This window comes from Poecile atricapillus, chromosome 16, assembly GCF_030490865.1.
Source record: "Poecile atricapillus isolate bPoeAtr1 chromosome 16, bPoeAtr1.hap1, whole genome shotgun sequence".
Lineage (NCBI taxonomy): Eukaryota > Metazoa > Chordata > Aves > Passeriformes > Paridae > Poecile > Poecile atricapillus.
Window position 1 is genome coordinate 8,099,112 of NC_081264.1, and position 15,971 is coordinate 8,115,082.

General features: G+C 39.6%; 1 protein-coding gene across 1 annotated transcript in view; it reads right to left on the reverse strand.

The window, feature by feature from the left end:
* MAPK1 (mitogen-activated protein kinase 1) overlaps positions 1–15,971 on the reverse strand; it is a 36,644-nt gene that overhangs the window by 8,174 nt on the left and 12,499 nt on the right. Inside the window, exons 2-8 of the mRNA XM_058851687.1 lie at positions 12,079–12,261; positions 10,880–11,069; positions 6,553–6,669; positions 4,770–4,884; positions 4,382–4,513; positions 2,198–2,307; positions 1,355–1,482 (exon numbers count right to left, since the gene is read on the reverse strand). Coding sequence (XP_058707670.1) covers positions 1,366–1,482; positions 2,198–2,307; positions 4,382–4,513; positions 4,770–4,884; positions 6,553–6,669; positions 10,880–11,069; positions 12,079–12,261 — 964 coding nt within the window. The 3' untranslated portion in view covers positions 1,355–1,365. The remainder of the gene's footprint in view (positions 1–1,354; positions 1,483–2,197; positions 2,308–4,381; positions 4,514–4,769; positions 4,885–6,552; positions 6,670–10,879; positions 11,070–12,078; positions 12,262–15,971) is intronic.

Below are 15,971 nucleotides of genomic sequence, written 5' to 3' on the forward strand. Positions count from 1 at the left end.
CCAGCCAGTTACTGTGTCCCAGGTCTGATCTAATAACAGTGCAAACTTACAGAACCAGTGTGTGAACCTCAGATTTCCCTACCTTTTAATTACTACAACAGTTCCAATATCACCTAGCAAGTTTAAATAAACAAAATGCAGTATTTGAAAAGAATTGAAATTTGTTAATTTGTGAGGTTCTATACACCTAAATACTCAAGCCAGTGGCAACAGCAGTTATCCTATTAAAGTAAAAACTGTATTTTTAAGTTTCCCCCACTTTTTTTCCTTTTTCTTTCCTATTAATTCATCATTAAATGAAAACCTGGGGGTATATGCAATGCAGAAACTGAAATCACATTTTTTAGTGCAGAAAAATTATTGTTTATAGCAAAGCCACAAAACTCTTGCATACTGCCAGCAGAGCCATTGATTTCTGGCAGCAAAGAAGTGCCCTGGATCAAAACTTCACCTTCCTGCTGGAACTGCCCACACAAAGCAGTGACTGCAGAATGCTGCTCTGAGGGACGAGAGCAGAAAGCACAAACCAGGCAGCCCAGGGCAGCCTGTTGCCTTTGGCTTGTTTTTCCTTTCCACTTATAAACCTTTGATACTTTCCCCTATTAGTATCACAGAAGTTTCACAGGTACTCCAATCAAATCAGTGTTTGACCAATTTGGTATGAAACTCCTGAGACTTGTAAGCCTTGTGGTACAAGAAGACCAATTAAGTTAATAGATTTAAAAAAAAGAAGTCAGAGTCAGTGAATATCAGTATATTTCATTTTAAATTAAACTTTCAGACCATCAAAATGCTAGGAAGATTAGTTATAATTAATTTATGACTAGTTAAATACCTATTCTTATTTACTTATACTATTTGGGAGCTACTTAAAACTAAATATAGTTCATACTAAAGTTTCAGGTAAAAAAAAGGGTTTTTTCCTTTGAAATAGATTAAGAGATTTCTCCTTTTAACATTACATTTAGGAGGAGGTTTTTTTAAATGTGTTTGAAGCCATATGATAAAATTATCTATCTATAATATATGAAGAACATTGCCCCTTAAAATGTTTTTTTCAATAAAATTTGCATTTCAAAGTATTACCATTTATTCTAAGCAGCACTATTAAAATGCAATTCTTATTCCCTAAATGCAAACTACAAACAAGGTAAGCACCTTGGACAGTTGCCTGGGTTCCATGTGGACACTTCAATGCTGTGGGCAAACAAAAACTCCTCAGAAACAGGACAGGACCGAGGTCAAGTCCTTGGACAGGAAAGGCACTGGGAAAGGCAAGCCCTACATTTCACCAGCAGCACCTGAGTCCCAAATGTGCCCCCTGCCCGAGTGTCCCCTACTGCTGTGACTTTACCTATGCACGATTTAAGATCGGTATCCTGGCTGGAATCTTGCAGTTTCCTCAAAAATCAATTCTTTCAGCTTTTCCTTCGGCAAGTCATCCAACTCCATATCAAACTTGAAGGGTGCTTCAGCTACAGGCTTAATGACACAAAGAAATATGATTACTTAATGTCACTGTGCTGTTGAATTTCATGCAGTCCTTTCATGGATGGGGAAAAAAATCTGAAAATGTCTTTCACAAAAATATCCAACACTGAACAGTCTTCAAGGCAGAACTCCCCCTATTAGTCCTATGTCAGCTTTATGTATTAGTTAACCAAATTTTACATCAACCACAGTAAGTGGCTAGTCAAATCCAAACCACAAGTTGAAATATTTATTTGAGGCTCAAATCTATGTGAAGGAAAAAAAATTATCTTAAACATTTTTATTTCTTGGAATAAACATATCTGGCCCTTAAGGAAAACTAGCTTATTTCCTCCTCCCCTATTTCTTTACAAAAAGGAGACAGGAATCTCCTCAGAATTTTACCTGAACTACAGCCAGTTCTGATTCCGGGTTTTTAATCTGATGGCAAACACAGTCATTCTCTTCCTTTACCTCAGACATTATGAGACCAGGCCTCACATGAGCTGAGAATCTCCATTTTCTGGAGAGGGAGGGCACTTTAGTATCTATTTATTGTGTGGCATCTCCTAAGTGTTGCACTAAAGCGAGAAATACACATTTTGGTAAATTGATGCAATTTGTTCTTCAACTCCATTAGTGCACTAGAAACACTACCCTTAAACTAAAGTAGAAAATAATCAGCTGTATCATTTTATCAATGTTTACATTTTAACAACATCTTTACCTCATCACTTGGATCATAATACTGCTCCAGATATGGATGGGCTAAAGCTTGCTCCACTTCAATCCGCTTATGAGGATTAAAGGTCAACATTTTATCCAACAAATCAAGTGCTAAGAGGAAAAAAAGTGAGCAAAAATTTAATACACACTCCATGAAAGTGTTACAAAGCCTGACCTTACCCAGACAATACCAACTACCCAAGGTCTGTGCTAACGGCAGTGCAGCCCTGGAGCTCCCCTGCTGCAGCTGGGACCTGGCACAGAGGCTGTGCCTGCCCTTCAGCCCCAGAACGGATGGCAAGGCAAGAAACACACAGAATCCTACGGTACAATCTGGTTCGGACTACAACAGAAATTAAACAGAGGAGACTTTTTCTTCTCTCAGAAAAATGCTTTGGATTTTTCTGCCAAAATCCAAACTAAGATGGAGCTTTTCTGAAATAACTAATTATGAATACGTTCTTATTCTGAAAAGAAAACTTGGCTGTTTACAGATGAAAGTATCATCCAGAAGTCATTAGGAGTTCTCGATCACCACAGTGAAATATTCTGGCACAACCAGCAGCACAGAAGATACCCTCCAGTAAAGATGCAAATACATTTATATTCATGAGATTCAGGGAAAATCTGTTGAAGAGAACTCGTAAAGAATCCATAAAGAACCTGAAGATCCAGTAAGACAGAGACTGAGGTCTGGTGAAATTCTGGACAGACATTACAAATCAGTGCTACTGCAGCTGGTCAGCTACTTTGCCTGTAACACATTTCCCTTTTCCAAGAAGAGAAAAAAACTGATTATAGGAGCAAGAAGCCCTAAGATATCTGCAGTATCCTAAATCTCATCACATTTCTTCTCCTCACCCCATCATTTATGAACCAGATGTTTAACAGAGGCTTCTTGATGTAGTGCAGCAGTTGCAGCTTTGCAGCAGGATGAGGAGCACACCTGTGACCTCAGGTCACATCGCAGCCTGGGGAGGGAGGATGCACCATCACCATCACCCCACCACTGCAGTGAGCTCCTCTGGGTCTGTGCAGCACCCAGCACTGCACAAGAGACCCAAGTGCATTTGAAGGCAGCTCCAAAAGCCTCAGAGCTGCACTGAAACCATCACTCAGTGTTTTGCTCCCTCAGCGCCGGCAGCTCCCGAGCTCACCCCCAGCCACAGCGCGGCGGGCACAGCGCTGTTCCTGCCCTGAGTGACAGCCAGCTCCCCAAAGCTGCCCTGGCACAGCTGCTCTCGGGGTGTCACTGCCAAGGTGCCGCACCAAACGGCACATTCCCCTCTGCTGAGGTACCAGCACTGCTGCCAGTGAGCTGTCAAAGCCCACGGGGAGGATTCTCACACTGATGAGCACTGTTATAAAAGCAGAATAAATCACTGCTGTTTTCCTCAATGACAGCGATAATCAGCTCCATACAGTTCCATCTGCAGAAATCAGCTTTAACATGGTAATTCAGTACCTGATCATATCCACTAAGAGTAAATTATCATGTCAGTTAAAAAGGAATTAACTTATGAATTGTGCTAGAGCAGGTAAAAGAGCGCTGTACTGTGAACACAACCACCCTTAAACTGTATGGAGTAGAAAAGGTAAATTAATAGCTATCTAGCAAAACAAAATCATATTTACCCTTTACAAAAGCTTTATTAAGAAAAGTTAACAATTATTGTATTCCTTGCTTTTATAACTTTTGCTCCACATGTCCTAGTTGAATTTTTTAACCCATTAAGTTTTAAGCTCTCATGGTACCTAAGGATCCCACTCACTGATGAGAGAGACCCTGTTTGACCTACAACTGATGCAGTCTGCACAAACTCTACCCAGGGCAGCAGCAAGCAGCTGCCTCCTATCTGATCTTAGACACTGCTGATATCAGTGCCAAAATCCAGGACTGATGTTCAGCACTTGAAAAATGTACTGTGGACAGTGACAAGAGTTTGGATTTCACATGTAAGTTAAAGACCAAACTCCACAACAAGTAATCTTAAAGTTACTAAAAATTGCATTAAAAAGATAAATTAGTGTGAGGGCTTTAAGCTGGTTTATGATTTTATATTAGATTTACAGTGCTATTTTAAGGCATCTGCATGTTCTATTTCCAATATAAAGATAAATTCTTAGGTTATAAAAGCTCCTATCCTGCCATTACTTTGATACAATTTAACAGAGTATAAAATACCTTTGGGGTCAGCGTTTGGAAACAGCCTGTTCCATGGTACCTTATTTTTGTGTGGTAGAGAAAGCAAGTAGTTTCTGGCCTTTAAATTTATTATACAATTCAAATCTTCTTGGGAAGGGGATCCAAGTATACCTAAAAAATATGAATACAAACAACAGTGCATTCTATGAAAAGCACATTAATACAGCTGTATCATATCTGCTAGAACTCAGGATTAAAACTTCTGGGAAGGAGATTTCAGATCAAATGTTTTAAGGCTACAGAAGGGCACAGTGGCCACACCTGCAGATCCACACCTTCCACAGTGACTCACTGGAGAAAGACCATCCCAGCTGGCAGAAATGATGGAGAGGGACAGATGGATGTGGAAATGCTCCATAAAGCTTACCAAGGATATGGTTAAGTTGGTCAAGGTAGTGTTTTCCCGGGAAGATGGGTCTGTTGGAGAGCATCTCTGCCAGAATGCAGCCCACTGACCAGATGTCAATAGACTTGGTGTAACCCTGCAAGTGAAGCAGAAATATATTTTTGTCAAATTTTTGCATAATAGCAGCAACATGTTACTTGAGCAAACTGAAAGTGCACACAAATCATCTTTTTCTTTTTTAGATGAGTCATGCTTGCTCATGCTGTTTGTTTTTTCTGTACAAATGAAATAATTAAGAGCCATATATCAAAACACTACCTTGAAGGGGTAGCAAAAACTGAAGTCTCCAAGATACAGTTTTCCAAAAGGATTCTTTAGGTTTAGCTAAATCTGTTACCAATTGCAAATTGTTGAGATTCCCTAATTTTATAACAAATTTAAACTAAAACATTTTGGAAACCAGGTATTCTGAATTGCACAGCCCCTGAACAGAGTGCTGAGCACGTGTGAAAGCAGCCGTCCTTCCTGAGGGGATCTAAGCAGCATTCCAGGACAGGCCCGTTGGCAAAGGGGGAAATTGGCTGAATCAGTGGCTGTTGGTTGGCTGCTCTGTACAACACGACAGGCAGGAAGAGGTGAAGGTGTTGGGAGGAGGCCACACCAGTCACTGAGATACAGTGGGAATGGAACAGTGGGATATCCATGGGTATGGATAACCTGTGCCACCCACAGGAAAAGGCACAGCAGTGACACCCAGCAGTGACAGAGCCCCACAGTGTCCCCTGCTGCCACTGCCCCTCCCTTCGGAAGGCTCTGTTCCCACAGCCACCAGCTCCTCAGGACGTCATCCCTTCACCACTTGTGTTCAAGGCACCAGAATTATAAAAGGAATCACACATTAAGCCAGGAACTTTTAAGGTGACCACCTCTTACAAACACATTTTCTTTGTGAAAGCCTTTGATAAGTAAATGTGGATAGCCCAATGCTGTGGCCTCACTGAGAGTTTAAATTACAAGATGCAAGTTTAAAATACAAGCAGCTGGGGAAAAAAACCTCAATTGGTCAGATGTCTATTTTCTTAAAGTGCCTTGGACATGCTAATGCCACAACAAAACAAACCCACCAACTGGAAAAGCTGTAAATCCTACAGGAACAACAACCATCCCAGAATATAAAATACAGCTCCAGGTGTCACCCAGGTTTTTGCTAACAAGTGTCTGGCTGTGGGAGTGAACACAGGGGTTCTGAAGAACACTCACCATCCACACAGGGATTGGATGCACCTTAAAACAGCCACAGAACACAACAGTAATTCCAAATATATAAAAACTAAAGGAATGATTTCATGAAGACTATGGAAATGCAATTAAGACTGACACATAAGAAGGATCACATGCCTTCATTCAGAATCAGATTCACCCTCATTATACATTCTAAACCTAAATTAACATGTCAAGATAATGTCATGGCAACATTTGTAGCCTTGATGGAGGCAGCAGTGGAATGCTCCTTCCTACCACTCCTGTCCTGCTCAGTGGCACAGCAGGTGATGGAAGCAGTCTCATGACTGGCAAGGAACTGGAGGTGTGGGAAATCAAGCACGTGATTACTCAGTTCTAGTACCCAGTAACTGATTCTGGAATCACAATTATTGCAAGCCAATAGCTCTACTGGAAACCCATGCCCACTCCTCCCCAAGGCTGTGCACGTGCACTCTGATCCTAAAAACACAGAAGGGGGAAGATTAGTTAGAAGGGAATAAGCAGCAACAGCAGCACCCCAGAAGCTCACTGTGGCCCCTACCTTAGAATTCAGCATGATTTCAGGAGCCCTGTACCAACGTGTGGCCACGTACTCTGTCAGGAATCCTGTGTGATCATGATCGGGATCTGCAACGCGAGCCAATCCAAAGTCACAAATCTGGTTTTAGAGAAGTAAATAGAAAAAAGTGGCACATTAGACACACATTCCCAATATGATAGCATTACTAATTCACCATTCCCCAATCAATGACGTAACACCCACAAAAGCAGTGATGGCAACCTATGTCTTTAGAAACAAATTATTGCACAAAAGTGAAGAAAAATGTTTTGGATCAATTACAAAGAATAGTCAACTGCCATTCAGGGGCCAGTTCAAAATTTATGTTCCACTATGGGCTTCCTTATAGCACCTTTGCCAAACAGGCAGAGATACATTTCTCCAACCTCTCAGAAACTCACCAGAAAACAAAAAGAAAAGCAGTGAACATTTCTAGAAAACATAATTAGCAACCAACACATTTGTAACCAAGTTCAAAACCCTATTTTATAAAAGCTATCATCATAACTGCATCTTTGCATGAGAAACAACCTATCCAATCATGAGATAATGGTGGATTGGAGAGATTACGGGCTGTTGAAAGAAGCATAAGCCTAAAAAAAAAAAACAAACAAAAAAACCAAATGAAAACACAAGCAAGAAAGTATTTCTCAACCCCTTATCAGGAAAACGGTTTTATCTAACTATGAAAACAAAACCAAACACGGATTTAGACTAGAGAGTTCAGCAAAAAGAAAAAGAGGTTGTTTTAGTTATGCTCTGGTAAGGAGGCTCCATTGTTTTCAGAGCTATTTAGTGTCTAGAGAGAAATTTAAAAAATTGAAAACGTGAAGAAAGACTGTTGTAGAGAGAGCAGCTGTTCCTTTCTTACCATCCCAAAGGTCAATGGCAAGGTTGCTTAATGCTGGCACATTAGACACATTCACAAGCTTCTGCTGCCCCCCCCAAATATACCAGGTTATGATTGCCTCACAAAGTGTATTTCCATGAAAGAATACATACTCTCAGGAAAACCAAGCATCAAATGTAGAAGTGGCACAGTGGGAGGTTCCTCTGCTACATTTGTTTTATAATATTTATTCTTAGTTAATTGTGTACAGTGATTATATTGAAAACATGAAGTGAAAATAGGCTGTAGTCAATAAAGTCAGTAATGGAAAATCCTACCAAAACCACAGAAACCTCACTTTGCCCTGGCAGATATTTCTTCATTTTCCTGTAGGGATAGGCTGTCAGAGAAATAACTGATAGATCAGTTAAGGAAGAAATACTTCAGCTGACTAAAAGCTACATCTGAAAGACAAGATTCAGCAGCTGACTATTACAGAGGGTCTGAAGAAAATGCAATGATGAATGTCATAAGCCAAGCTGCCTGCCATCACTTAAAGCTACATATTAAAAAAATAAACCCAGCTCCCTGAATCCTTAGAAAACAACCCCAAAAGCACCTTTTTTAAGCATGGCAAGGTTCTCCCAGGCTACAAGAACAGAGCAGCTGCCTTGTGCGCAATTAGCAGCTTACATGAAGACTGAGTACAAATCAGAAGAGCCTCCTCTAAAGACAGAAAGCAACAAACTGTAGAGAACAGCTTAGAGACTTCAGAAAATAATTATGCAGCAGGCGAAATTGGAAATCTCTTCCTCCTAACCTCGGAAAAAGCTAGATAAGATTACAGGCAAGGAGACTTGTGCAGAATTTCAGTATTTCACAAAACAAAGCACTATGGTTTGTTACTATTAAAACAAAAGAAGAAAGACACTCTGGTCCACAGTGAAAAGCAAGAAATGAATTACAGAAGATGTCTCTGAATCTCTCAACTCAAGTAGAAAAATGCTCATGGGACAGAAAGGAAGAATAATGACAAAGAGAGCTCATTAAAATGACAAAAAGCCCCTGCTGACTGGAGCAGAAACAGGTTAAGCAGAAAAGCAGAAACACCATTAGTGAGAAGGACTTTTGAAGCTGCAAGGAAAAGGTTTTGGCTGCAGAGCTGACAGGAGTGATAGCACAGAGTGAAAGGGACGCTGGAGATCCAGGGCTCTGCCTGCAGCCCCGGGTGAGGATGGGCACAGCCCTGGCTGTAGCTGGGGAGGGCAGACACTTCTCAGCCCACACTGAGTGAGAGCAGCTGCCCTGCTGCAGGGGCTGCGGGGCCACTGCACCCATACAAATGATGGGGAGCAGGCAAAGCACCAGGAGCTGGTTTTAGGCTTCTCCATGTGAATAAAGACAATAACAAAAATAAAAGAAATAATTGGAGAGCAATATAATAATGGACACATTTTCTTGTCATTTTGACTAAGTCATAGCAAAGAATAAAAATCTGCATAATGAAAGACCCAGGTATGTCAGTCAGTGCTTCATGCCTTGGAGAAACAGAACTGATGCCTCTGAGACAGATAAAATTACTTCCCAGCTAAATAAATTTTTAAATATTAAATAAACAAACAAATAAATAAATAATTCCAGCATGCTGTTTATGTATTCAGCTTCCACTTCGTGAGAACAATGTTCTTACAATCAGTATCAGGGTTTTTTTAAACAGAGATGGCTTAAAATTGGATGAAGCTATCAAGCAGATGGGAAGATTTAGGAGGATCATGTACATGCGACCATTTACTAAGCAAATGAAATGACACCAACAGTACTACTAATATACTGAAATATCTGCAGTTGTATTGTTGAGTAGCCTGTGCCTCTGTGTATTTGTATAAAATATAACAGAGATATTAAGTTTAATTGTTAGTGATAAGATGGTGGTTCAAACAGTTGCATCTCCAGAGTAATTGGTAAAATCCTGAAACAAACTAACTTGCAGCTGTCCTTAAAAAAAATCCCTCCCTCATCACCCTCTTTTCACACCTGTTGCAGTAGGTAACAATTCTTGGTCATTTTAATAATTGTGAGTTTTCATAATGTAGACAGAGTTGATCATGTAGTCAGTCTTTAGAATGGACCAGCATACAAACAGAAGGAATTGTGTGACACTCTTTGAATTGTGACAAACCTGTACAGCCCACAATCGGTTCACACTTTGAAGAGGGTATTTTTGTTTTGTGGTTTGTTTATTGAGAAAGTTAGAGCTACACAAAAAACAAAGGGTAATTAGGAGCAACATAGTATTCAACAAACACAGTTGTACCACTTCAGATCAAGCATTGTAACCTCTGCAACTCCACTCCATCAGTGGCCAGCAGCAAATACATGATGTACAGTGTAAAAGGGAACATATTCCAATGCCTCTTATCTTCTGTGGATCTGCCACTGTGGGATTCTAAACCACAGGGAGCACTCAATAAGAGTTTATTTCTGCTAACTTGCTTGGTGGTTTTTTAAAAACTGCAGTATCTTCAGTTCTCTGTAATACCAAATTCCACAGCTTAACAATGCTTCAAGTAAACTTCACCTGCTCCTTTCCTCCCCCCCAGCCTTTTCCATAAGTAAGGACAGTTAACACAACTGCTCCCTATTCACTGTCCCTGTGCCACTGACAGTGTTATCAATGTTATCAAATTCTATTGAATTCCTCTGTTCCTCCTGCAGTATCTTCCAGCAGAGGAGACTCAGGCTGAACAGCTCTTTGTGATATGGAGAGCGGTACTTTGAAATCCTGCTCTCCTCATATCACAAGGAGAAGTGTGATAACTATGATCACACTGAAGACTCAACACCAACTGAAAGGTACAGAATGGCATGTTTTCTGTTTTATTCTCTATTTCTGTTCTAATCCTTCACACTCGGTTTGCTTTACTAAATGCCACTAGGCATTGAGCTGACATTTTCCAAGAATCATAACAGCTCTAAGCTCATCCTTCTGTAGTATTAACGAGTACAGAGCCCATCACTGGAAATGCAAATTAGGAACATTCTCTCCCTAAGTAATTGCCGTGCATTTAATCAGCACTGAATCTCACGTGCCACTTTAGCTGCCCACTAATACAAAATCCTTTTCCAACAACAAAACATTAACAGTGTAAACAAAGAAACCAAATCTTGAAACATACACAGTTCCGAGTTTACTTTTAAGGTAAACATGATGCTGCTTCAGATCAGTATTTTCACCCAGCTTTCAAAGAGGCTGTTTCCAAGTCAGCCTCCAGATGGAAACAGTGATGCACTCATTACAGCAGCCTAACAGATTCTTAGTCACTCAAATCTTGATAATTATTTTATCAAACCAAATAATGTTTTGGCAATCTTTCCAGGACAAAAAGCACATTAATACCCAGTAAAACCCCCACACTCACGGTTATAGCAGTTCATTTATGAAGACCATGGCAGGCAAATCTGAAAGAAATTTCAACTCACCTTGAGATCACATGTGGTGTTAAGCAGCAAATTTGAAGGTTTGAGGTCACGGTGAAGCACATTGGCTGAATGGATATATTTTAACCCTCTCAGAATCTGGTAAAGGAAATAACAAATGTGGTCGTTGCTGAGGTGTTGAGTCTTTAAGAGCTTGTAAAGATCTGTCTCCATAAGATCTTGCACAATATATCTGTGAGGCATTAGATGTAAGGCAGCAAAAAAACTTACGTCAGATATCAATATACAGTACCCAAGGAAACTTCTAGAACATTTTTTCTCTCTTATTTTTCTGTTTGATGACAATTATGAAACCATGTAGTTGATTCTCGCTTTAGAAGCTGGAATCCAATCAATCCTGTTACATGATGCAGCCCTTTATAGAATAACACCACCTCTCAAATTAATCATCATAAACTTCTATTTCTTTACAATAGAGCTTGACTTTTATTGGAATCCTAATTTCATCTGATTCTTATCCTGCTTGCCAAGAAACAAAGGGTAGTTTTTTGGTTAATGAGTAATAAGCTCCCAAGATACTTGTTTGCAGTTGCATAAAAGCAGAAATGTAGAAGATCTCATAATTTCTGATCTATTTCCTCTACCATCTCCCAACTTAAAAAATTCAGCTGTTCTTCTCTACTATATATATTTATTATGCTATATTGAATACAACAGTCTTTCTCTTACCAAAATTAAATCCCAATATACTCAGATGATTTTCTTTTAGTAAGATTGCAATGGAAATTAAAAGGAGGGATTTTTTTTTTTTTGCTTTGACAGGAATGAGTTAAGTAAAATTTTCTTCCCCTTAATTCAAGAAAATTTGAGACAGTTATCATAGAGTCTGGCCATTTTACTTTCTCCTCAAAGCAACCAGTTCTAACAGAAGCTCTACTAAGAACAAATATAGTTTTAGAATTATGTGACTAAACTAAATCTTCTCTCCAATGTTGTTATCTTTGCTTTGGAAGATAGAAATTAACACCTTTCTCTTCCCCTGGAAAAGAAAGAATAAAACTAGTGCTCATCTATACCAAATCTATAAACGGATCAAATACTATTAACTTCCCTTTTGATTTACAATAATAGAAGCCAACTTTTATTAATATTTAGGAAGGAAGAGGATGAAGGGGAAGAAACAATCAAAAGAGAAGAGGCAACCGCTACTAATGATGCCAAATAACACTTTGAAAGGATACACATCTTTCATCTGTTCAATAGTTGGAGCTCTGATAATGTCATTTATTCCAATAATATTCTCATGCCTGAAGCGCAGTAGGATCTTGATCTCTCTCAGAGTTCTCTGGCAGTACGTCTGATGCTCAAAAGGACTGATTTTCTTTATAGCAACTCGGACTTTGTTGACGTTATCATAAGCAGAACTAGAAGAGAATCAATAACATTGATTACAAGGAGCATTAAATTCATTCAATTAAGAAAGAAAGAATGTTAATTCAGTTGAATATAGGGGTGGTGCATTTTGTTTACATTTACTTTTATCAAATGGGGAGAGGTGACAGTGACAAGTCTTTTAGTTTGGTGAACTGACAGAACACTGTTGTTCTTTCACTGGCCTATTTGGGTCTCTACAACCATGAGATTTCACTGACTTGGAGTCAGTGGTACTGCACAAGGAAAAAGTATTTCTCCTCTTTATGAGCCTGTGCAACAACCAAGTCTGAGGTTTTTTCTATACGCTGCAATCATCAGAAGTTTAAGAAAGTTCATCTTGAGTTAACCCATTCACTTTGGGGTGCAGAAAAACCTTCAGAAATCATGTTTTAAGCAGCAGAATTCCACATCCTGTGTCCAGCTTCCACAAGTAATATCAGTCATCACAATCTTTCACACTTCCATCAATCTACACAGTCAGCACCTCCAGAGCAGACACGGAGGAACAAAAGGGATGGAAGAATTTGTGACATCTTTCCAAGATCAATTCCAGTGATAACAAGAGTTTGAGGAAAGAAAGCTGTATCCAGGTACACACATGGAGTGGAAGCAGGCAGCAGCACAGTGAGGATCACAGTGACTGTGACCCACGGTAAGGAGCTCACTGCCTCCTGCATTTACACGACTCTTTCCAGGAGCTCAGAACTCCATTCCCAGCCACACCAATAAACAGGTTCAATAAATAGTATTTCTGATCAACATGCCTACTACACATTCATCAAGAATATCACAGCCTGAATCTAATTAAAAGTCTCAGTAAAACATACCTAATTTTCCAAAATCTGGACTATGAATCCTAACAAGTTTTAGTATGTCTTCTATGGTCTTGTTCATAGGAATGACAAAGCATCTCATTATCATAACTTCTACTGTATTAGAAGTAAATGGTAATTTAATTGATTAGAATTTATATGTGTTTATATAATTCTTATCCCTATTCAAGCTCACTACTGCATTATTAGGAAATTAAAAAATAATCAAGCCTACATTCCATACATTTCTATTAGCCTCAACTATTTCATATAAAAAATATAACCAACTAGCCAAGGAGGCTATACATCCCACCAATTTTCTATAATTGAGTCCCAGAACTTTCTTTGATACTCTTTTAATTTGCCTTACTCTGCTGACATGTCCAGGTACTTGGTGACCAGATAAAGCAGTATAAATACAAAAATCCAATTAGAAAATGAGACCTCAGAGGAATTCAAATGTCTGACCATATCAAGGCTCTTCTATAACTAAGCAGAGATATAGTGCAACAAGGTGCTTTTTAGATGGTACTGTCACCACTGAATGCACAACTTTTTAAAATTTCTCTTTCATTATTAAAATGGACATATAATTCAGTCAATTAGGGTCATCAGGAAGATCTCCATACAGCACATGGAGACATAACAACATCATTTTTGCACGGTTTTCTCAGACAATCCCTTTGACCTGCCTGTATCCCCAACCCTTGCCTGTACCCACAGACAGCACCATTTATTTGCCTCTAGAAACACAGAACTCAAATGCTCCACGGGGAGCTTTGAAATGCCACATGCTGAGCAAGTATTCATTACAACTGTTGCTACTGCATATGTATAGATAACACATTAGCAGTTCCTCAGTCCTAAAATAGATAATAACCGAGTGCAGTAAGCGGAACCTGGCATTGCCTCCAAGAGCACTTGGGCTCCAGTTTCTTAGCTCATCACCTGTGGTGTTTACAATAGACCACTGAGGTTGGTCACAAGCAGAAAACAAAGCCAGAAATAACTCTGAAGCACGAATAACCTGGATTTGGGAAAGAAATGAAAGAATCCTATGGCTACTTCATCATTATAAACAAACCTCCTGCCTCCTCCTTTGTACTGACCTGAGCATTTTTTCTGCCACAATGCAGAATCTTACGTCCTTTCAAAGGAATGGACAGCAGCAGCTATGTAGAGTACAAAAAAGCAAAATGCAATATTTACCACTAATGGTGCTTAAATAAAAAGCTCCCAGTGTCTTACGATATTTGATAAATCAGTTATTGCTTCTCAAGCAAAGGTTGGTTATTGATAGAAAATACGTTATCTTTCCTTGTACAGAAATGAACAGGAATTCATCAATTAAATATACCAAGATTTCCTCTCTTGTAGCTGTTTCACCTACAGTCCTTCAAACACTTTCTTAGCAAAAGCTTTATGCTGTTATTTAGAAAAGGATGGCTAATTTTGCTTTCTGATGGTTCAGCTATAACACACATGATTCACTGAGGAAAAAAGCAGCCTATTTGGAATAATGATGCAATCAGCTTCCTCTCCAGGGTACCTTCCCCATACAGTCATCTTTGTTTGTATCAGATTTCCCCACACTAACACAGCTAAGCTTCTACTGCCTCAGCTGAGGGGAGCAAAACTGAAGTATTGTCTAGTTGAAACATTAAAAGGGACACCAAATTTATTTCTGATGTCACACTTTTTGAAAGATGAGCCTTTCTGTAACTTGATTAAACATCCGAGGGATTATCTCAACTTCTATGAGCAAGAAGCTAATCATGCAAGCAGTCAGGTACACTTGCTGGTGCATAATATTTTAAATGTCATGCATAATACAGGTACATTGAGAATCTGTATTATCTAGTTAACATCATTTCACATTCTCAGCCACAGCCCTTAAAGCACATATTGCTTTAAGCAAACTCTGTGACCCTTTAAAAATGCCTTCTCGATTTGACACGTTCTATAGAAAAGTGTAAAAGCTGCACACTAGACTGAGCTTTAGTGGAACTGAACCAGACCCCTATTTGGCCAATGAAGCCCCATTGGAATAACTGATTGACTATGCAGGAAACACCATAAACTCCCAAAAGCGGGTCCTTTGTAAGGCAGACCCAACCATTTCCCAAGCTTTCCCTCCATCCAGCCATTCATTGCCTGCCACCAGCAGCAGATTTACACATTCCTCCCCAGAGCTCTGCTGAAGAAATATGCTGCTCATAGTTGCACTGCAGTATTTGCAAACAAAACCACTCTGAAGGTGCAAATGCAGGCCCTGGTGCATTCCCGCTGCAGCCCATGCACCGGCTCATTCCTGCGGGTTCCAGCCGCAGCCGCAATTACTGATCTCATTTTATGGCTCCTGATCACCCGTGCTCCCCCTGCAGTCCGACCGGGATCAGCTCCACAGCACATCCCATCTGCCTCGCAGCGCATCCTAAATTTAGATTATTTGCATTCTGGCAGTGCTGTCACAGTGTGCACAGTGTAACCTATTTGTCTGGGCTGTCAGCTTCTAGTAAACCTCACAACAACTGGCTACATTTGCAATAAAGCAGTTATCTGGGACATCTTCTGAAGCCAGGAACTTTCTATTATCTTGACTTTTTTCCACAGAAGATAAAAATCTGTGAAGTGAGAATAATAGTTCCCATATTAACAACTCTTAGAGTGCCAGTTTATAGCTTTTAGTTTCTAATCATTACGTACATGTACTGATCGTCACCCACAGAACTGTCCCATTATGATGAATCTAGTCACCAGCACTTCAAATATTCAGAAGGAAGGATTTATTTCCACCCCAATCATGTGCAGCCTTGCAAGCTGAAGCAACCATTCAGCAGTGAGTGCTATTTATCTGTAATGTGATAAATTTAAATATAGATTTTGCA